This window comes from Mchenga conophoros, linkage group LG8, assembly GCF_057382185.1.
Source record: "Mchenga conophoros isolate Kocher_MC1m ecotype Shallow Benthic linkage group LG8, M_conophoros_male_GT1.1, whole genome shotgun sequence".
Lineage (NCBI taxonomy): Eukaryota > Metazoa > Chordata > Actinopteri > Cichliformes > Cichlidae > Mchenga > Mchenga conophoros.
In genome coordinates, this window is record NC_140533.1 from 2,721,723 (window position 1) to 2,744,235 (window position 22,513).

General features: G+C 41.0%; 1 protein-coding gene across 1 annotated transcript in view; it reads left to right on the forward strand.

Annotated features, from left to right (window-relative positions):
• Positions 1-22,513, forward strand: part of fmn2b (formin 2b) — a 59,627-nt gene that overhangs the window by 19,470 nt on the left and 17,644 nt on the right. The window contains exons 7-13 of the mRNA XM_085283602.1: positions 106-250; positions 5,788-5,875; positions 8,041-8,102; positions 8,972-9,063; positions 14,241-14,370; positions 14,780-14,926; positions 16,674-16,733. Of these exons, the coding sequence (XP_085139728.1) occupies positions 106-250; positions 5,788-5,875; positions 8,041-8,102; positions 8,972-9,063; positions 14,241-14,370; positions 14,780-14,926; positions 16,674-16,733 (724 nt within the window). The remainder of the gene's footprint in view (positions 1-105; positions 251-5,787; positions 5,876-8,040; positions 8,103-8,971; positions 9,064-14,240; positions 14,371-14,779; positions 14,927-16,673; positions 16,734-22,513) is intronic.

The following is a 22,513-nucleotide window of genomic DNA, read 5'->3' on the forward strand; positions in this document are numbered from 1 at the left end:
TCAAAATGCTCACAACAGTGTTCTTGCTTTATATTTCACTGTTCAAAACACATCAAACAAAGTGCTTCATTGACATAATAAGTGGTGCTGTTTTGTGTTTCTCAGGGACATGTCATCTTCACTTGTGTGGGAAACAATTGAGGAGCCCAACGTAGACTTTCAAGAGTTTGTGGAATTGTTCTCGAAAACAGCCGTGAAGGAGAAGAAGCAGCCACTGTCTGACACCATAACCAAATCCAAGGCTAAACAGGTGTTGTGTTTAATTACATTTTAAATCCTCTGAGCTGAAAAACGTGCTCCCTCGTCTTCAGATGAATCTAAACGTACATAATCCAGAAACATGCAATAACTCACTTAAGCCATATTATAGTGTTTTTGAAACGCATCTTTAAAAAAACAACAAAAACATTGTATTTCACTAAATTTGAAACTATCTTATCACTTCATAGTTTACACTGTGTTCTACAATTTGTACATCTTAGAAATCCTGTTAGGTCACATATTTGTAAGGGGATTTAATGACCTGTGTTGCCTAGTGAATTCATTAGGTTTTAAACAGAGAGCTATATGGCTGATTTCCACCCCATCAGCTACTATAAAAGGTAGAACAAAGTGACTGAATCTGATCAGCATTATCACCTTGAATTTAAACTAATGTCTGCTATCCTTGATATAATGTAACATAAATGCACCAGATCCAATATTTGGCTCACTTTAACCCCTAATGTACATTATAGTCCACAGCTCTTGTTGTCACTACACTGTTGGCCCAACTAAGATTTCAGCATCAAGATATTGAAGTATCAGTATTAACAAAATACTATTTTAAAGTACTAAAATCTAATTTTGTCTTTTATTTCTAAAAAGTAACCACAGTTGGAATCGGATGATGTATGCGACAGCCACAATTTGATTGGTTGACAAGTGGGCCAGAATAGAAAGGGGAGCAATAGCAGAGTTCACTGGGAACAGGGAAAGCTAAAAAAAAAAAATCATGAAAAGCACAGACCTTGGCTGGAGTGCACACTTTTCTTTTTTTAAACACTTGTTTTCACTTCAGCTCTTTGGATGTTATAACTTTGTTGCCCTTTGCGGTTGGCTCACGGACAATGGTTGCAACCAATGAGTGTAGAAAATGTTTATATCTATATTATCTTTCACACAGTCATTAGCTGAAAAACATACCGTGTACACTGCCTCTGTCTGACAACAGAGCTCACTTCTGGTAAATGGGCAGGCCCTGGAGTGGAGCAGAGAGCAAACATGCTCTCTCTGCCCGACCATAAATTCCACTTAAAGCGGAACAGGGTGCTGCTGTCAGATGGAGGCAGGGTACACAGTACAAAAATTCTGACTTAACACTTAACTCCTTTTAAGGCATTTCCATTTGTCAATTTTTATTCAGATAAGTCGATCTGAGGTTAAACACAATGTCCAGAAGCTGTGAGCTAAGGAAACAAAGTATATTTGCTTGTTTTGTGGAGAATATTGCAGCAATGTTACATTATATTAAGCAGGCAGCTGCCCACGTTAAACTGTTACTATCACAGAATAATGTGGGCATGTTTCATAAATCAGCAGCAGTCATTAAACAGCTGACAGAGTGAACAGAATATACAAAAGTAAAGTCTAGATTCTATTGTGCCGATCAGTGGTGTTGAGTGGTGGTAAAAAAATTCTGAATCTGTGCAGCATCTGGAAGCCAAATGTAAACAAACCTAACCACTTAACGTAAAACTCTGAAACAACAGCTATGTCCCAAAACCTAGGTTGCATCCTTCGGAGGCCACATTTGAAGGCTGATTATGTCACAGCCAGGCAACGAAGGCAGTCCTAATTAGAAGGTTGCTCCAAATGTGGCCGACAAATGCATCCTTCCTTTCCCTGGATTTGAAGGATGGGTCGGGTGTATCCTTCGTGGCCCAACCTATCCCAGAATTCATAGTGCAGCCTGGCCAAGTCCAGTTTCCAACAATGGTGGCAGCTACTTAGTTTTAATATTACTCTTATTACTGTTTCTGGGTCACAAAATAAACTTTAACATATTTTCAGGTGAGAATGTAGCTGTGCAAACTTCAAATATCTGTTTGGTTTATCAAGACATCACATATTTGCAAAAGTGCTCCAACGTTTTCGGAGACGTCTGTTACCCACCAGCTCGATAGCTAGCTGGGAGGTCAAGGGTCACTAGAGCCGGCGAGAACAGCAGACTCCCGGCACATCGTTTTTAGACACACACACACTCACAGTTTCTTAGCTTGGTGATTTTGTCCCGTGTCCCATTTTGACCTTAGTACTTGCAGGCCATATTCAGTGTGGCCATGTGTAATTTGTGCCAGTCACTTGGTTATGACATTCTACTGTCCCCTGCTGTTGTTATCTGCTGGATTCTCTCAGGGGCTTATTTCCACAGCCTGCACCTGGTATCCTGCCTGGTGTGATGGACCCCAGCCTTTATGGATCTTTTACTTAGAGCTTGTTCCTGTGCTGCCATGGTTAGTGCCTCTGTGCTTTCTTTCAGTCCAGCCACTGGTTCTGGATGTCAGCGACTGCCGGTGGTACATACCATGCAGGGGCCTGTCCTTCATTGATGGTTCCTCCTCTTGCTCATCTTCTTTCTTGGGTTTCTGCTGCCTAAGGTATTCACTGAGCACGTGGTTGGTTGTGGCCATCTTCCTGATGTACTCGTGTTCTTTGTTTCATCCTGGACCGTGGTGCTGACCCTCACTAGTCCCCAGCCTCCTTCCTTCTACTTAACATACAGCCTCAGGGTGCTGGACTTGGGGTGAAACCCTCCAAGCATGGTCAGGAGCTTCTTTGCCTTAATGTCAGTGGATTCTATCTCCTCCTTTGGCCAGCTTATTATCCCAGCAGGGTAGGGATCTTATCTTTCAGGTCAGTTCTTCTTGCACTCATTGATCCTTATTCCATTGCACTTGGGGCTTGGTACCCAACCTCGGGTGGGAGTCATGATGATATTCCAACAGTACACTATTTTCATCTCTTGCCCACTTATGCTGTCTTGTTCCACTTTTCATCAGTATGTCCTGGTTCCTCAACACCTGATGCAGACCTTGTCTGGGTGACGTCCGAGCTGCAGATAGAGGAAGTGGCTGACATCCAGAAGTCCCTCTTTCTCTGTCTCTCGATGAAGGCGGTCGCACTTTTCTCCTCCTCTCCCTTTCCCGGCTTCTCGTGTCCTTGTCTAGCCTCACCTACTTTTCTACTGTTGCCCTGAAACACTCTCACAGTCTGTTCTCTAAAACCTAAAAGAGGAATTATGGATTTGATCAACTGGTCCCTGAATGCAATTGACACACTCTTCTCAACGAGAAGCCGGGGCTCGGGTGAGCCTGAGTGTCCTGGAGGGACGTCCCCTGCCTGATACACGATGGGCCGGTGGCATAACTGGAGGGACGTGTGCCTGGCGGGACTGTCAATCGAGGACATTGAAGACATCTACCTTTTCGGAATCATGATAACAGGGTTCTTGCTGATTGGAGCTGGCTTGGCCCTGGCTTATCGAAGATTAAAGAAAGCGGAATGGGCTGTTCAAAAGCCCACAAGGCTGCCCGCTGTGACTGAAGCGATCGGACGAGTCGTGACTTCTCAAAATGGGCTCATTAAACGCAGCCCGGATAAGATCTTGGAGAAGCTTGAGGCTAGCGTGAGCACTCAGACTAAGATCTCTGAGCAAAAAATGGATAACATCTTGGAGAAGCTCACGGCTCTCCAACGGGAGATTGAGAGACCAGTGTCGGACTGCTTGATCGACTGTGAAATTGACATGCAGTTGTTCGCAATAAAGGAATACCACCATCATTTCATGTGGCTACTACAGGGTGGGCCATTTATATGGATACACCGTAATAACATGGGAATGGTTGGTAATATTAAAGTCCTGTTTGTTGCACATTAGTATATGTGAGGGGGCAAACTCCTCAAGATGGGTGGTGACCATGGTGGCCATTTAGAAGTTGGCCATCTTGGATACAACTTTTGTTTTTTCAATAGGAAGAGGGCCATGTGACACATCAAACTTATTGGTAATGTCACAAGAAAAACAATGGTGTGCTTGGTTTCAACGTAACTTTATTCTTTCATGAGTTATTTACAAGTTTCTCTTTGTTCACAGCCATTGACATGTCGAAGAGGTTAACACGTGAGGAGCGGATCGAAATTGTGTTGATATCTGGTGAACGCAGTAACCCTACGAGACCACCCATCTTCCATGCTACAGTTAGCAAACTGCTTGCTAAGTTTCGTGAAACTGGTTCAGTGTTGGATTTGCCAAAATGTGGACGCAAGAAAACTGTCACTAATGAAGAAACATCAGTGGCTGTCCTAGCTTCATTCAGCAAGAGCCCACAGCGTAGCACTCGCCGCATGTCACTGGAGAGTGGCATTAGTCGAACATCCCTTCGGCGGATATTAGCTACTCACAAATGGCACCCTTACAAACTCCAGCTACTGCAGCATCTCAACGAGGATGACCCAGATCGGCGCACAGAATTTGCAGAATGGCAAAACAAAAATTGGAACAGGACCCTCAGTTCAGGCAGAAGATTTTGTTCAGTGATGAGGCAAACTTTTATGTGAATGGTGACGTTAACAACCAAAACCACCGCTATTGGTCTGACACTAACCCACATTAAATGGATCCCTCCAAAACTGTTTATGGGGTACAACGATAGTGGGTCCATTCTTCATCAATGGAAACCTCAAGGCCACTGGATATTTGAAATTGCTACATGATGATGTGTTTCCCTCTTTATGCACTGAAGCTGGCACGTTCCCTGAGTTTTTCCAGCAAGATGGTGCACCACCACATTATGGGTGCCAGGTCCGAGCATTCCTAGATGAACAGTTTCCTGGAAAGTGGATTGGTCGTCGTGGGCCAGTTGAATGGCCCACAAGGTCTCCCGATCTGACCCCCTTAGACTTTTATCTTTGGGGTCATCTGAAGGCAATTGTCTATGGTGTGAAGATACGAGATGTGCAGCACCTGAAACTACGGATACTGGATGCCTGTGCTGGCATTTCTCCTGCGGTGTTGCTATCAGTGTGTGAAGAGTGGGAGAAGAGGGTTGCATTGACAATCCAACACAATGGGCAGCACATTGAACACATTTTATAAGTGGTCAGAAACTTGTAAATAAGTCATGAAAGAATAAAGTTACGTTGAAACCAAGCACACCATTGTTTTTCTTGTGACATTACCAATAAGTTTGATGTGTCACATGGCCCTCTTCCTATTAACGAAACAAAAGTTGTATCCAAGATGGCCGACTTCTAAATGGCCACCATGGTCACCACCCATCTTGAGGAGTTTGCCCCCTCACATATACTAATGTGCCACAAACAGGACTTTAATATCACCTACCATTCCCATGTTATTACGGTGTATCCATAGCAATGGCCCACCCTGTATATCGGCGCCAGCTGTGGTCTCAAGGCAAACAAAACAAATTGTCACCCTGAGAACAGACGGTGTTTAGACTGTTCCTCGCCTATGCAAGGCCACCTGGGTTGGCTGGAAGACTGTTTACTTAGCCTGGCAGGGCGAAGGACACTCTCTCACCTAAACTCAGGACACACACATGCATACACATACACTCATACACACTCATCCCCCTCCCTTTCCAAACGCCTTCTCTTCTGGAGCTTTTAATAATTCTTTCAATTTATTCTTAGATTATATAGTATAGATATAGTACATTACGTTACACTCCACTTCCTATGAAAGCATCTAACCTGTCTGATTTTCCTGTTTTATTTTTGTTTTAGGTTGTTAAGCTCCTAAACAATAAGCGTTCTCAGGCTGTAGGAATCCTCATGTCATCTCTGCACCTTGACATGAAAGATATCCACCATGGTGAGTTCCACAGTTGATTGGGCAGTGTTAATTCAAATAATGCAATTAGCCATTGTATATTGGGTTCATTTACTGTCTAATTCGTATAACAATTTAGATTTAGAAAACAATCTAGAAATTTTTTTTAGTGTGGTATGCAGGTTTTAAATGATTTTCCAGATAACCTTTCCAGGCATCAGGTAGCAGGAACAGTTTTCTTTTAGCCTTTTTGCTTCTTAGGCTCAACGTGCTTCAATTTAGTTGCTAGTTTTTTGTTGTTGTTTTTTTTCAAACATGGCAATCTATGTCAAATACAGCAGGTGGTTTTTCAAATGAGTTCAGAAGCATCTGGTTTAATTCAGTTCATTTCACAACAACAGTTGCTTCAAGGCACTTTATATTGTAAGGTAAAAAGAGCCTACTTTACTTTTCTCTCTCAGAAAACAGTCACACAAAGGTGCAAGCTTCTCTAAAACTTGTACTTGGTAGTAAAAATGTTCATGCCATTTGTTAATTTATTTCATGCACAATAATGATAATCAGAATCAGCATACTTTATTGATCCCTAAGTAAATATGTTTAATAGTGAAATGGCCACATTTGTAAATGTGAATTTTGAAAATGCAGGAAATACATCTTTAGTTAATAATTAGTTGTTTAAAAATTTCCTGGGCATTATTTAAGTTCTTGGGAGTTTGAGTTTTTTCCTCAACTTGTCAAGTTTTGAATGGAGTGATCAGCAGTGTTGGGAAGGTTACTTTTAAAATGTATTCCACTACAGATTACAGATTACATGCCCCAAAATGTATTTTGTAACATATTCTGTTAAGTTACTCAATGAGAGTAACATATTCTGAATACTTTGGATTTCTTAATATATTATCATGCTTTTTACAATTACATGAATGTACTATTGCTGTGTGATTTATTACTATTACTGAAGGTTACTCGCCATACCAATACCGACTAGATTTTTAAATCTTAATATAAAATGAGCAACAGTAGGTGGACATTAGGTAAGGCTGCACTTTTTGCAGCGATCTCGTATAGAAAACTCTTCCACGCGTATATAAAACAGGTCCGCGGCTCCAAACTGTAGTAAAGGGACCTCCATGTCAGGCTCATAGCTGAAAACTAGCTTTACTTTGTTGTCTGGGTCAACTTTGTGTATGTATGTATGTATATATATATATATATATATATATATATATATATATATATATATATATATATACATGCTTCCATCTCCCGTTTCTGCTCGGTGACAACTCGTACTTTTTGACTCTCCTTTTTCTCCCTCCCTCACGCTCACAGACACATAACGGGTATAGCAGGCCATTCTCCCTGCAGCATGGACTACACTACCCATGAGGCTACATCCTTTAGGGCTATGCCTGTAACACTCTGCCTATTGCCTTCATATTAAATAATTTTTGTGAATAATTTTTAAAGATAGCAGCACGGTGGCACGGTGGTTAGCACTGTTGCCGCACAGCAAGAAGGTCCTGAGGTCAATTCCACCATCAGGCCGGGGTCTTTCTGTGTGGAGTTTGCATGTTCTCCCCGTGTTTGCGTGGGTTCCCTCCGGGTACTCCGGCTTCCTCCCACCGTCCAAAGACATGCAGCTTGTGGGGATAGGTTAATTGGATAATCCAAATTGTCACTAGGTGTGAATGTGCGAGTGAGTGTGAATGGTTGTCTGTCCCTGTGTGTTGGCCCTGCGACAGACTGGCGACCTGTCCAGGGTGTACCCCGCCTTTCGCCCTATGACAGCTGGGATAGGCTCCAGCGCCCCCCGCGACCCTGAAAAGGATAAGCGAATGGATGGATGGATGAATTTTTAAAAATATTTCTTCACATCATTATGCGAGCCACAAGTAGAGGTGACATGGGCTGCGAGATTGAGACACAGTCATTAGAGCCTCTTAATGCGTGTTTTGTTTGGGTTTCCACCGGCGTGGAAATTCAAAAATATGGAGTTCATAGTCTTATGAAACAGGAAAATACCACCGTGTAATCCATTCATTTCAACAAAGTAACTGTATTCTGAATACCACCTTTTAAAACGGTAACTGTAACGGAATACAGTAACTCATATTTTGTATTTTAAATACGTAAAGGCGGTACATGTATTCCGTTACTCCCCAACACTGGTGATCAGTAACCAATTGCTCTTTGTCTCCTAGCCATCCTGAACTTGGACAACACTGTAGTTGACCTGGAGACCCTGCAGGCCCTGTATGAAAATGTGAGCTTCACATTCAGTTTTTATTGTTTGCTTCTAGAGATCTGAGGCCCTTAAATCCTTATTGGTCCAATGTCTACAAAAGGCTGAATGTTGATTTCTTGTCTAGTAATGCAGCAATTAAACCAGACCAGGTCTGCAATGATGAACACTACCTGTCAAGGAAGACTGTGTATTTGGGACAGATTTTTCCAACATATTGTCAAATACACCAGGTAGTTCACTGTTCTGGGACACACCTTAATGTTATATTTACATTACTGCTTGTCAAATCTTTCAGATAATCTAATCCCATTGAAGGGCAGTTTATTATTCTACTTTTGTTCCGATCATAATCATTAATGTTACTAGATGTCCCAGTCATGATAAAACGAGAGCGGTAGTGAGGTGATGCAGAGTCAGATGTAAGTCAAAGTGGATGGACAGGCTCTAAAATAACTGTTAACATCCAACAGATAAGCTGTGAAAAAAATGTTTATTTGGTATGTCAAATCGATTGATATTACATATATACCCCAAATAATGTTAACCTGATATTTATGTGTGTCTTTGCTTAAAACTAACCAAACAAATAGAAAAAGACTGCAGATGTGTATTTCCTGCTACCAGTTCAACAGTCAGCAGAAAAGATGTCTATGAGTTAAAACAGGGTGTATAAGTTTAAACTGAGTGCCTTCATGCATGTCATTCACATTTTATTATTATTATGCCAGAAGAGTTCACTGAGTATCAAACTTTTTTTCAAAAGAGTCTAGACTCTAGTCATACATCCTTTTTTGTTTGTTTTAGATCTGCTCAGATGTTGCCTTAGTTTTATTTTCTATATAAATTATAGAAGACATGGAGCCAGATCTCTTGTGTCTCTCCCACAGAGAGCACAACAGGAAGAATTGGACAAGATCGAAAAGCACATAAAGTCCACTAAAGACAAAGAGAATGCCAAGCCCCTGGACAAACCAGAACAGTGAGTGATTACTCTAACACTTCCACGATAATGAGAAGGTTTATTTCATGAGTTACAATCTCACTGACTCAGGAAGAATTATGGTGAAGGCAGACTTTTTTTCATCAGAGCAGGTCATCTACTAATGGCAAGGTTGGTGGTTCAAATCCTATCTGCTCCAGTCCTTTGGCAAGATACTAACTAAGTTACTCTCCGATTAATCCACTGTGAGTGTGTGTGAATGTTACATAGAAAGCACATAAAAAAGTGCTTGTGTGAATGGGTGAATATGGCAAGTTGTGTAAAAGCGCTTTGAGTACTCAGATACAGTAGAAAAGCGCTACATAAAAACCAGTCCATTTACCATGTATACTCCCACAGTTGATTTTAAATCAGATACTGAACACTGATTGAAGTGCTTTAAACATTAATTCATGGGATTTAGCAAAAAAACCATCTTTTTAACTGATTGGGAATTAAGGTCATTTTTGTGTATAGTCCTCCATTCTGAGAGTGTTATGTGACGGCTGTGTGCAGGCAGGAAAAGGACCCAAAGTGCAGACTCCGGAGACAGACGTGAACTCAAAGTAACAAACATTAATGCAGGCAGGACAAAAACAAAACACACAGCATACATGAGGGTAGATAAGAGTAGATCACGACAATGACAAACTGAAACACAGGGCTTAAATACACAGAGGGAGCAATCAGGGAATGGACAACAGGAGGGAAACACAGCTGGGCAAATCAGGCCTAACCAGACAAGGGGAAGCGAAACCAGATACATTAACATCAGACAAGGACCTTCAAAATAAAACAGGAAACATGACACAGACTGAACTAAAGACACAGACTCACACGCACTGGGGAACAGAGGGAACAGAGATGTGGGACCAGGGCAGACACAGACACTGACTGGACACGGGGATATAGTGGACAGGGGAGACAGCAACTAAGGATTACACAGAGACAAACCATAAGACAGAACTCTAACAAAAACCCAAAGACTAGAAATTATAAATAATATAATAAACTCAAAAACCCTGGGTCAACGACCCAGGCATCCTAACAGAGAGTCCCAAAAGAGTTTGGAAAGTTTGAATGATAAGGTGACGAGTATTCAACCATTACTTCACGATTAGGTTAAAAACATCTAGCGCTGATTACAAGTGTTGAACTTGAATTTGTTATCAGTTTACTTAAATCAGGGGTCGGCAACCCTAGGCAGGGTTAACTGATGGCACAACCATAGCTGGACTAGCCATCGGGCATACCGGGCATTTACCGGTATAAACAATGAAAGGTGGTGGATTGGCCAGATGCTGGCCGGTGTGTAAAAATAACTCAGTTGTTTGGTGGTGGCATCGCGGAGCTTCCACAGATTCAGTAACATTAGCAAGTGGTGGAGGCCGGCAGGTGGATCAGGGAGAGGGGAGGCAGCCGTCGGTCTGACTGTCAGGTGAACTGAACTTCAGGTAAGAAGTTCTGACCTGCAGTCTATCTGGGTCAGATATAAAAGTTTAGGTGGAGTTTATTTTCGTTGTGCTGACTTTTTACAGTCAGTTACAATAACTCGTACTGCGTACTAGCTAGCATGTTATATGTTATTGCTAGCAGTTTCTATACAGCTGGGTGGGTGCTACGGTGTTACTGATAGTGAACGTTATTTTATTCATAAGGTTAGTTAGTAGAGTTGCCTACCGTCCTGTAAAAAGACAGAATCGTCCCGCATTCAGAGAAATTATTACGCGTTTCGTGTTGAGCTGAGAAGGGACGCAGTTTGTCCCGGACTTCAGCTAGGATGGAAAAAGACACAGAGGTGGAGTTATTCTGCTGCACAGCGGCCTCTTCTTCTCCTCTCATTCTCTCCCTCTCCTGTTGCTACTTTAATAATGAAACTGATCAAAGGTCAGCTGATCGGCTTTTCTCTCTTGTTTGTTTATCGCCCACTTTGCGCCAGATGTCGCGCTAAACAACAGCAGCATGTTTAAGCTTGATCAGCTGTTGTTAGAATTTATTTAATATTAGTTTCTAGTATCAGCTGATGTTTGCTGGAGCCACAGCTGTAAAGCTGCTGGTCATGATGTCGGTTTGGTTACTGAATCATCAGAGCTGAACAGGTGATGGAGAAACAGGTAGTGATGGGCAGATGAAGCTTCATGAAGCACTGAAGCTTTTCATCCAATTGGTTCATCCCAGCGCAAAGCTTCTTGAAGCTTCATTTACTCTAGTAGGACACCTACTGGACGTAAAAATATTAATTGGCATGAATTTGAAGAGTGTGGCCTTTTGCACACAGCCTGTAAATGTCAACAACAAAAGGAGTGTGTAAAGCATCTATATTGCAGTGATGCAGTATACTGTGTATATTTATACTGGCAGTATGGAAAATGATTATTTAGAAATGCTTAAAATGGAAACGATCATTTACTGTGAGGTAATGTGTGGACAGTGGTTGTGCTTTTGTAACATTGAGGTATGGACAGCTACACAGTCCTGCCTGTTCACATTTTATTCTGTAAAAACTAAATTTTCACTGCTTTTATAACCTTTAGTGGGGAGAACATAGCTAAGATTTAATGATTTAACAAATCTTTTGAATCCTTTGTCCTCCACAATGCTAAATGGCTGGGAGTCCTCAATCACCATGGTAACCAGGTCTTCATCTATTTGAGATTGTTCTCCTGAGGAAAGACAATAAAGACAAAGCACAGATATAAATATCACACACGTAACTTATAACAGTTGTATAATATTGTTATATCATTTAGTAACATTACAGCATGCTATAGTATCATGGCATTTGATGGCTCACCTGGTCCTGCTCCACAATCGGTGTTCCCCTTATTCTCATGCAAAGCTCTGTAGTGCCTAAGCATGGATGAGGTGTTGTTGTTATATCCCAGCTCCCTGGCACATAGCAAACACTTCACCTTGTACAAAAGTAGAGACAGCTTAACATAAGTTTTATTGCAGCATCAGTATCATGGAAATACATCTTCTGTAGAAATTTACATACCTTGTTGGGAGGAATAAAATCACAATGTTCCCACACAGGGGAGGACATCCTCCTCTTCTTAGCTGGCTCCATTCTCTCCTGACTTTCTCTCCTCACTCTCATAAACCTCCAAACTGTCTCCAAACTCTCACTAACCGCAACTCTCCATCAAACACCCACATTTTGAATGAAGTCTGAGGGGTTTATATCGCTGTCATAGCTCGTGGCAAAGTTTGAACCACTTCATGAACCAGTCACGTGGTACAGCCGGGCAGCGAGGCTTCGCACGTCATCATTTTCAGCTCCTCCCATAAATGAAGCAAGCCTCGTTACGCGCATCGCGGAAACGCCCCCTCCATTACTCGACACAAGCTTCGAAGCCTCGATACAGAACGTCACATCACTAGAAACAGGTTTACCTTTTAGGTGACATGAATAAGTTGGAGGGAAGTTATGAACTGTTTCTGAGAGACAAATAACACCAGGATCCTTTTCTATGTAGCTGATGGCTGGTAACTGGGCCGGGGCGGGTCTAGCAAAGTTCTCGCCTTTATCTTTATTGTGATCCTGTTTGGGTCCTGTCCCTTGCCTCTCAGGGACAATGCCATGTTGGTTAGAATGGAAGTTGCAGAGTTTTAAAAACTGTAGTTAGGAGTAATATATTAATCTGGACTGGTGAACTGGTGATTCTAAATTGCCCATAGGTGTGAATGTGAGTGATTGTCTGTCTCTATGTGTTATCCCTGTGATAAACTGATGACCTGCACCCCACCTCTCGCTCTGTGACAGCTCTGATAGGCTCCAGCCCCCCCGCAACCCGGTTAAGGATAAGTGAAAGAGAATGTGTGGAATTGAATTGAATTGATAGGTATTATTGTTATTATTTGCTGAATCCTTAAATGCCAGCCAGATAATCTGAAAACACAAGACTTCCAAAGTTCAGCACTGAATCCTCTGCTTTACCTGCAAAACTAAAACACTGATACGCATCTCAAACACAAGATTCTTAGACAAATTACAGTAAATATTAAATATTCTCACTTGTTAGTATATAAGGGCAGGGTTGTACCAAGTTTACAAGTAATTATATAGGTAGTGTAAATGCTATGTAGGCCTGGGTATCATCGCTGATTTCTAGAATCGATTCAATTCCGATTCACAAGGTCCCGAATCGATTCGATCCACGATTCGGTTCGATTTGATTTGAATCGGGGAAATTTTGCCTCAGACAGTCAGAAATATTATAATTCTGATCACTTATCAGTACATAGCGATATTTTTATATCTATAAAAAGAAAGCTGACACTTGTGAGACTTTATCAAAGGTGTGAGCATCACAGCAGAGGCCTTTGTGTCAAAGTAACTGAGGATAAAACACAGAAAAAATATGAAGGCGACTTTCCTGGTCTGGGTTTTTATAGCAGATGACCTTAAAAATATTGTGCAGTCAAAAACGAAGTGAAGCAGAGCAAAGTTACAGAGGTTTGATTAGAGACACAGCTAAGCATTTTGCAATTTTGCATAATTTGTTTACATTTGTTCAGTATTGAACAGCAGAATTGAGGCTTTCTTGTCGGAAGTAATTTAAAAAAAAACAGCGGCTGGTGGATAATAAGTAAGCGGATAATGCAAAAAACAGAGATTTTTAAATGGGAAATTCCTGTGATTTTATCGTGGTGGAAGCAAAGCAGCAAAAGTAAGAGGAAATTCGTGACGATGTTTATGTGAAGCGAAATGTGAAGCGTAGTTTGGATTGTCTTTGGCTGCTGGTTAAGTCAATATTGTTTGGAGAGAGATAAAACCTGCAGCTTCAGAATCTAGCACAAAAAGGACGTAAACACAAAGCGCCCGCCGACGCTTCAAAATCAGTGAGCTGTCGGCTTTCAGCCCCAACGGCGTGTCCGTGTACATGCTGTCTGATTCGGATGCTTCGGGTCCGTGTTTTGTGTTTACCTCTTTGTGCAGAATCTGTGTACCTGCTCTTATATACTGTTTTAGCTGTTTGGTGGTTGTAGAAATTTTGTAAGGTTTAACCTGAGATTTTGCTGTTTCGGGCAAAATAAATTTATATTTAAAAATTGATTCAGGATTTTAATGAATCGATATCACGTTATTCAAGCCAGAATCGATTTAAATCGATAAATCGATCACGAAAAACTACCCCTAATGCTATGCTCTTTCTGCTTCTTCTGCATTAAAGATTTCTCTACCAGCTCACCTTGATCCCAAATTTCAACAGTAGAGTTTTCTGCATCCTTTTCCAGTCCAGCTTTTGTGAGTGCATGTCATCTATCACAAGAAAACTGGACACACTGCAGAGGGTATGCAAGGTGAGTCAAACTGTGAAGAGCAAAACACAATAACTGCATACCCATGTATGCATGTATGTCCAAATCTTTGAAGTTTGGACAAACATGCTCCAAGTCCATGTATATACCCATAGATTTATATAGTTTAAGAACAGGGCTATTAGATCTGGTTATGAATCATTTGTTTCAGGATAATGAATAATACACATTCATGAAAAGGTGTTTTCATTATTAGCATAAAGTCAGAAATGAGGAAACTTAAACAGAACAACTTTGCGCGTATAAAAAAAGCAGTGCAGCGTAAAAGCCTGAAAAGTGTTTCTTGTTGAAAAAATGCTTTCAAAATTGTGAAAAGTAATAATTCTACCTAATGTATAATCAGTACAGTCACATGATTTCTTCTTTCTGTCTCTTTGATCTCGTTTTACAGGTAATACAGGACAGTGAAACAGTGAAGAAGATTCTAGGTCTGATTCTGGCCTTTGGTAACTTCATGAATGGTGGCAATCGAACCAGAGGCCAAGCTGATGGTTTCAGCCTTGACATCCTGCCCAAACTTAAAGATGTAAAAAGCAGTGTAAGTAACCAGAATGCTGAAAACAAAGTATAATTTTGTCCCTGTATCCTAAAATAAAGAGTCTTGGTCCTGTAGATTGCATCCATGCCTTTTAAATGTAATATATTCACAGTATTCAGCAATGCAGTTTAATAGAAGCTTACTCTAATGTTATGTGTGTAGTCCATTATGAGGTAATAAACTACAACTTACTGAATAAAAGTTAATATTCATTGAGCCGTGTAATCTTGAATTGTTCAGCTCAGCTGACACCTTTGTTTTGCAATTTCTTTGATGAGGAGTTCTTTAATAAATATACCCTTTGACTTTACATTTCATCTCCTAAATCCTGCACTGGGATCCTTTTGTTGCCTTCGATTGAATGCATTTAGGATCTTAACTGTAAAATAACTGGCGCAAATCTAAATGCATGCCTATATCAGCTCCTGTAAAAATGTTGCTCTATTAAGTTTCAACTGGTTATCTTCAGCTTTGAAATATTTAGGGATTCTTTTAAACCCGGGTTTGGAAAAATTAGTACCTCAAGTATAAAACCTACTCAAATAAATAATAAATCTAGATTATTAATTAAAAATGGAATTTTATTTTGTGGAAAAAATTACTGTGATTAAAATGGTAGTTCAACTATGTCTCAGTGATGTTGCCTGTAGAAATACTCCCACAGGTCAAGAGGAATGGGTCTAAACATGGTAGAGGATATTATTCTAAATTAAGCTGGATCAAAATTGAAAAGGAATTAGTAAGCCTGTTTCAATTTTGGGGTGTTCTCTTACATGACACAGTTACTAATAGAGAAGATTTTTTCTTTAACAGTCCTGTTGTACAGATGAGGGTCGTATTGGATACAATAGCTTGAAAGAGGGGCAAGCATAAAATTGGACCTTTGAGTCGTGATGTTTTTGAAATATCTACAACTGATATTTGTAGATATTTGAGATTAAAATGTTAAAAGCCAATTTAAAGTCCCCAGTGAGGGACTTTCTGGATCTTTCTTACATGAAGTATAAGGCAGCTGTGTTTTATAAAATACTTAGCAAATAATTAGTTTAATAACCTGAGGATCATTTAACAAACGGACTTAGGCTTTGATATAAAACAGGAGTAGTCTAGAATACTCTCAAATCCTGATAAATTCACAAAAAGCCCAGCAAAAATTAGTATAATTTAAATTAATACATAGGATTTATTTTACCCCTTCTAAATTTTATAGGCGCAGTGTAACAACCAATGACCTATGTTGGAAATCAGGTACAGGAACATATACAAATGCTATTCAAGAATGTAAGCAGATTTAGGTTTTTCAGGGAAAAAAGCTCTACATTGAGATAGGTAAATTGTTATGTTTGAAATAGCAATATCACCAAGGTTATGTTTACTTAGAGACCAGTCTTTCCCACTGCACCCAAATACAGTTTTGTGGCAATGACAGTGAGGGCAATTTTGGTCACAAGAATGATCCTCAGAGTATGGAAAGACAATTGAAATGGTGTCAAAAAAAAGCAATACAAATATTGACAGGAGTTAATCATGATAATGAGAACTTCAGCAGACTTTTAGGACAGACTTTGTATATTTCTTGGTCTTGGTATATTGGTATATTTCTGTTTCTGTTGTGTCTTTTTTTTCCTGCTCACTCTTTCTATAGCCATGTAGTTATGACCAGTGCATTAATGGAAAATTGTATAATGATGCTGTTTGATTGCCATCTTCACTCCTCTAAATTTATGTGTGTTCTTTCCGCATACAGGACGGCATGAAAAGTCTTCTGTCTTACATTGTTGCATATTACCTCCGACACTTTGATGAGGTAAATTTTCACACATTCTTTCCCTTCTCCTGTCAAGACTGACTGATTTGTGCTGTCAATTCTGACACACGTAGTTGTGGTCAGATGTTCACATAAACTCATCATGGGCATGAACTCTGATGCTTTTAATGATTTTATTGAACTGTTCTTTTTATGGGATGGAATGTTTGACGTTGACAAACAAGAACTGGGTGCACAAGTTTGAATTTATTTTTTATTTTCTCTAATGCGCACGGTCAAAATTATATACACATACCTCCCCCAATATTTGATTTAATTTCATTTAGCAAGTCGTACCTTGACCAGACGTTTGTGAGAGCCAGCAAGCTTCTGATATAATTCTGGATGAATATTTAACCATTTAACCCTTTAACCAAAATTGGTAGTTTATTTAAATTGGTTGGTTTCTTGCCTTGAGACTGGAGAAACTGGGTTTTAGTTGAGATACATGGATTATATTATATCTTCATGTTGAGAGGTAACCTTAAACAAGTAGACATTGATCCTTTTGAGCTTCTCTTTCAAAAGAATCAGAGTAACCAGGAGTGAGTTTCTTGGAGTCGGTCTTAAGAGATATGTGCTTAGTAGAAAGCCAAACCTTTTGACTGGGCAGGTAGTTTGGATCAGGAGTGCAACAACAGTCCACCAGTTGTTTGTTTTGCTCCTTCGTCCATAACAGTGCAGCGTGGGTTGCTGTGATAATGACGAAAATGATGTTGAACAGACAGAACAAAACCTCATGTTCTGTGGTGGTAAACAGTGGTGGCTGACAACCAAGGGATGCCTCAAATGAGAGACCAGTTGCCGGGGATATTATGGAGTTATGGACATATTCTACCAGGTATGTTATGTGCTCTAGGTGGACTGGTTTAAAGAAGCAACACGACTGAGAGCTGCTTCCAACTCCTGATTTGGCCTTTTGATTTATCGGTTAGTCTGTGGGTGAGAACCAGAAGAGAGGCTTGCCTGGGCACCTAGAATAGAGCAGAACTCCTTCCAAACTCATGATGTAAACCGTGGCTCACAGTTGGAGGCAATGTCCAGAGGCATCACATGAAGACAGAAGACATGGTCCACTAAGAGCTGAGCTGTTTCTGGGGCAGAAGGGAATTTGGAGAGGGCAACAGAATGAGCAGGTTTGAGGTAAACCAGTGTCAAACCCCAGGAGATGTTTACAAGTTGTAGAATGGGTCAGTCCAAAACAGCTTGAAAGTCTGCAGGGTCAGCTTTGATCTGCTCTTTCACAACAATGGAAAGAAACTGTAACACGGAATTTGCAATTCTCACGGTTGACATAAAGCTTACTTTCCAGCAAACACTGCAACACTTGATGGATTTGAGGTTCATGTTCAGACAGTTTGCTGGAAAAAATGAGGAGATCATCCAGACAAACAAAAACACAACAATTCAGGTAGTCATGAATTGTACATTATTAACAAGGACCTGATAAACAGCGGGAGCATTACTGAGACCAAATGGCATGATATGACTTTCAAAACGTCTCAGTTCTGTAATCATCTCTCTCCTCAATGCAAGCAAAGTGGTAAGCATTTTTTAGGTCAAGTTTAGGAAAGATGGTGGCTCCCTGCAAAAGTTCAAAATGATAATAGTGATAATGGATATTTGTTTTGATGGTTTTATCATTATGACTTTGGAAGGTGATACACGGCCATAGCATCCCCACTACGTAAAATGAGTGGAGTGACATCTTTAATATGTCACTTTCGAACGTCCAATTTGGCCCACTGAAAGAGTTGTTTTGTAACACCAAGTAACGTCTCTTTTTAAACATCTACTGAATTACTAGTGTGGGCTATTTGTAGCCCAAATGTGGTCAGTGCAGACATCTTTTGATAACTAGAGACACATACAAAGGTGAAATGTATTTCCAGTTCAAACTAGCTGTTGAGCCAAAAACCTACAGGAAAATAACTGGTACAGAAAACATGTTCTCCACCCTTTGGAAACATGGGAAACAGTTATGTGTGAAGGAATCCAAAGTGATCAGTGGACATCTCCAAAACAGCTCAGGCTCTTGACACTTAAACAAAAGTAAACATGCACAGTGGATTTAGAGAAAAAATGTCCCCGGCTCACAGGCAGTTTGCAAAAGGAGTTTTTTGACAAAGACTGTTGAGCATATAGTCCGCACAAATTTGCACAAACTTCACATACAGTGGGGCAAAAAAGTATTTAGTCAGCCACCGATTGTGCAAGTTCCCCCACTTAAAATGATGACAGAGGTCAGTAATTTGCACCAGAGGTACACTTCAACTGTGAGAGACAGAATGTGAAAAAAAAAATCCATGAATCCACATGGTAGGATTTGTAAAGAATTTATTCGTAAATCAGGGTGGAAAATAAGTATTTGGTCACCTCAAACAAGGAAAATCTCTGGCTCTCACAGACCTGTAACGTCTTCTGTAAGAAGCTTTTCTGTCCCCCACTCGTTACCTGTATGAATGGCACCTACACCCATGTGTGTTGATTTCTCCCTAAGATGGCAAACTGAAACACTCCACTCCCCCACCCCCTCAATCACACACCCCCACTCCCCTCCCTCCAGAATTCCTAGTTAACAACCTAATATACATATGAATGACTAGCCAATTTAGCTTCCACTTCCAGCATTTGACTGCTCTCCGGCTTTTAAAGGTAGAAACGCAAAATGATGACTCCGCGGGGGTCTAAGTGTTATGGCTTTTGTGTTGTTAACATGTTTAATGTTTTGTATTTTCTTCTACTTAATCTCGAAAAAGCTCCTAAAACAGTCAGTGATCACTGTTGACCTCCCTCGGCTTTTATTACCGCTAATCATTTATTTAAGTTCAGTTTTTAAAACCTTAGGACGTAACTACAGCCCAGCCCATGCAGCTGTATATGAATGACTAACCTCGTATTGTGGATGGATTATCTCAGTTGTTCTCCTGGCTGAAGTTTGGTCCTTTTACAGCATCCTGCCATGCGATTACATTTGTTCCTGACCACCGAGAACACTCACGTTAACTTTTATCGAGTGGAAAAAAGTTAGCTTGTTTATATTATGCTAACATAGCTGTGTCGCTAGCGGTCACGTAGCACATCTTTATATACCAGCTAGCCAAACTTCAGTAACCCTACAAACGTCACTGCTGTTTAGTTTTCTGTCTTCATTTATGTTGCAAGTGATAACAGAGCTGTACGTTTGAATTTGTTTCCAAAACCCCGCAGTCAGGACATGCTATATTGTATTTAGATAGAAGCTAGCGAACTAACTTCCTGCTAACTTCTAACTCCGTTAAATGTCATAAATTCCGTTTTCATGGATGCCTGGATGTTAAACTCAATTGTTACACCTGGTAGAGCAGAACGCTGATCATTTTATTAAAGATGAAAGACTTTAGACAGTTTTTCAACTCTTACTACTGCCATAGTGATCGTTTGATATATGGACCTGCAGCAGAGTTTAGGCCCAGACACGGCTAGTAACGTCAGACTTAACGACCGGATAGTGACATTCATATAACTTACATATGACTGTTTGATAATCTTGGACTCTGCAGTTGTTTAAACAAACCTCCAAGAGACCTAACTAACTTAAATCTACAGTTCTGCTTCTTAGAGCTTTGATAAATTCATTGAGTCATTTGAAAACCTTCAGTACCACAGTATGCTTCAGTATATACAGTTCTATTGAAATAGTTTTAAAAAGCCCCAAATTACTATGACATTTGTGCCTGTGATGAGTAGGGATGGGTATCGTTTAGGTTTAATCCGATACCGGTGCCAAACCGGTACTTTTGAAACGCTGCCGGTGCTTAAACGGTGCTAAAACTGGTGCTTAAAGAATGGAGAGCACAAACTTTGTCCAAAAACCTCTTATGTTTTTATTTTTAGCAGTCTCTTTTTGGATGGAGATCTCTGACTATAAATTTTGTCACTGCCCTATGAATTTCGTCCACTCTTTATTTGGTCATTTTAGCCTTTTTGGTCAAGGTGAAGGGAGTATCTGCCATCAAACAAGAAGACAGCCGCATGTAACTACGATGGTGTAGTTATGCTGCTGCTGCCATCATCATCTATCATCATTTCTGCTACACTGGCAGGGCTAGGGGCCAGGACTCTCCCCTTCGGGTATTGGGGGATGTTGCTAACTCCGGGTCCGATAACAGGCATCACACCCGCAGTAGATGTGCTGGGTGTGAGGTTTTTCAGCAAGCTATCAAATAAGGTGCATTTTTCGGCTTTTAAAAAAACGCTATGCGTTGCCAGGTGTTTCATCAGATTCGAGGTATTACCTCCTTTGCACATTATCACCTTAAAAGCACTTGTTGCAGGCTGCTGAGTTTGCATCTTTTGCTGTGAAGTACAGCCAAACCTTTGACCGCTTCGCCTTGGGCATTTTTAATCTGTAGCTCTGCTCTAAAAGAACATACGTACCTGGGCCCGTCTACTATCCTTGGAAAGGTAAAATGATTGGCTACAATCCAAAGTGTATGACATCTCAGGGGGGAAAAAAAGCACCGAAATAAAGCACTGAGATGCGCGCTGCTTTTCTAGTTACTACCGCCATAATGGCACCGGATATCAGTACCCATCCCTAGTGATGACAGTGATTTACATTTCTGGTGTGTCATTTGTTGCAGAAAAGCAAAGTCATTTCACTCTCTGATACATGTAATTGTTTAATGCAAAAATTTTAGGAGCTATGATCTCAGAATCATACTTAATTGACCATATAAGAAAAAATTATTTCCCTCTCGCCCCTGCGGGTGGTCTATCCTTCAAGCTCGGTCCTCCACCAGATGCCTGGGAGCTTGAGGTTCCTGCGCAATATCTTAGCTGTTCCCAGGACTGCGCTTTTCTGGAGAGAGATCTCCAATGTTGTCCCTGGGATCTGCTGGAGCAACTTGCCTAGCTTGGGAGTCACCGCACCTAGTGCTCCAATTACCACTGGGACCACTGTTGCCTTCACCCTCCATATTTTCTCTTGCTCTTCTCTGAGCCCTTGGTATTTCTCAGGCTTCTCATGTTCCTTCTTCCTGATGTTGCTGTCATTGGGAACCGCTACATCTATCACTACGGCCGACTTCTTCTGTTTGTCTACCACCATTATGTCCGGTTGGTTAGCCACCTACAATTTTGTCCGTCTGTATCTGGAAGTCCCAAAGAATCTTAGCTCGGTCATTTTGACCTCAGGACTTCCAGGCCATATTCGGCACACGTTTCTGTATACTTTCCTGGCCACTTGGTTATGGTGTTCCATGTATGCCCTGCTAGCTAGCATCTTACACCCTGCAGTTATGTTCTGAATTGTCTCAGGGGCATCTTTACACAGTCTGCACCTGGGGTCTTGCCTGGTGTGATAGACCCCAGCCTCTATGTGCTCAGAGCTTGTTTCTGTGCTGTCATGATTAGTGCCTCTGTGCTGTCTTTCAGTCCAGCTTTGTCCAGCCACTGGTAGGATTTCTGGATGTCAGCCACTTCCTCTTTCTGCCGGTAGTAAATACTGTCCAGAGGGCTGTCCTTCATTGATGGTCCCTCCTCTTCCTCCTCTTTCTTGGGTTTCTGCTGCTTGAGGTATTCACTGAGCACTCGGTCAGTTGGGGCCATCTTCCTGATGTATTCTTGGATGTTCCTTGTCTCATCCTGGACCGTGGTGCTGACACTCACCAATCCTCAGCCTCCTTCCTTCCGCTTAGTGTACAGCCTCAGGCTGCTGGACTTGGGGTGAAACCCTCCATGCATAGTCAGGAGCTTCCTCGTCTTGATGTCAGTGGCTTCTATCTCCTCCTTTGACC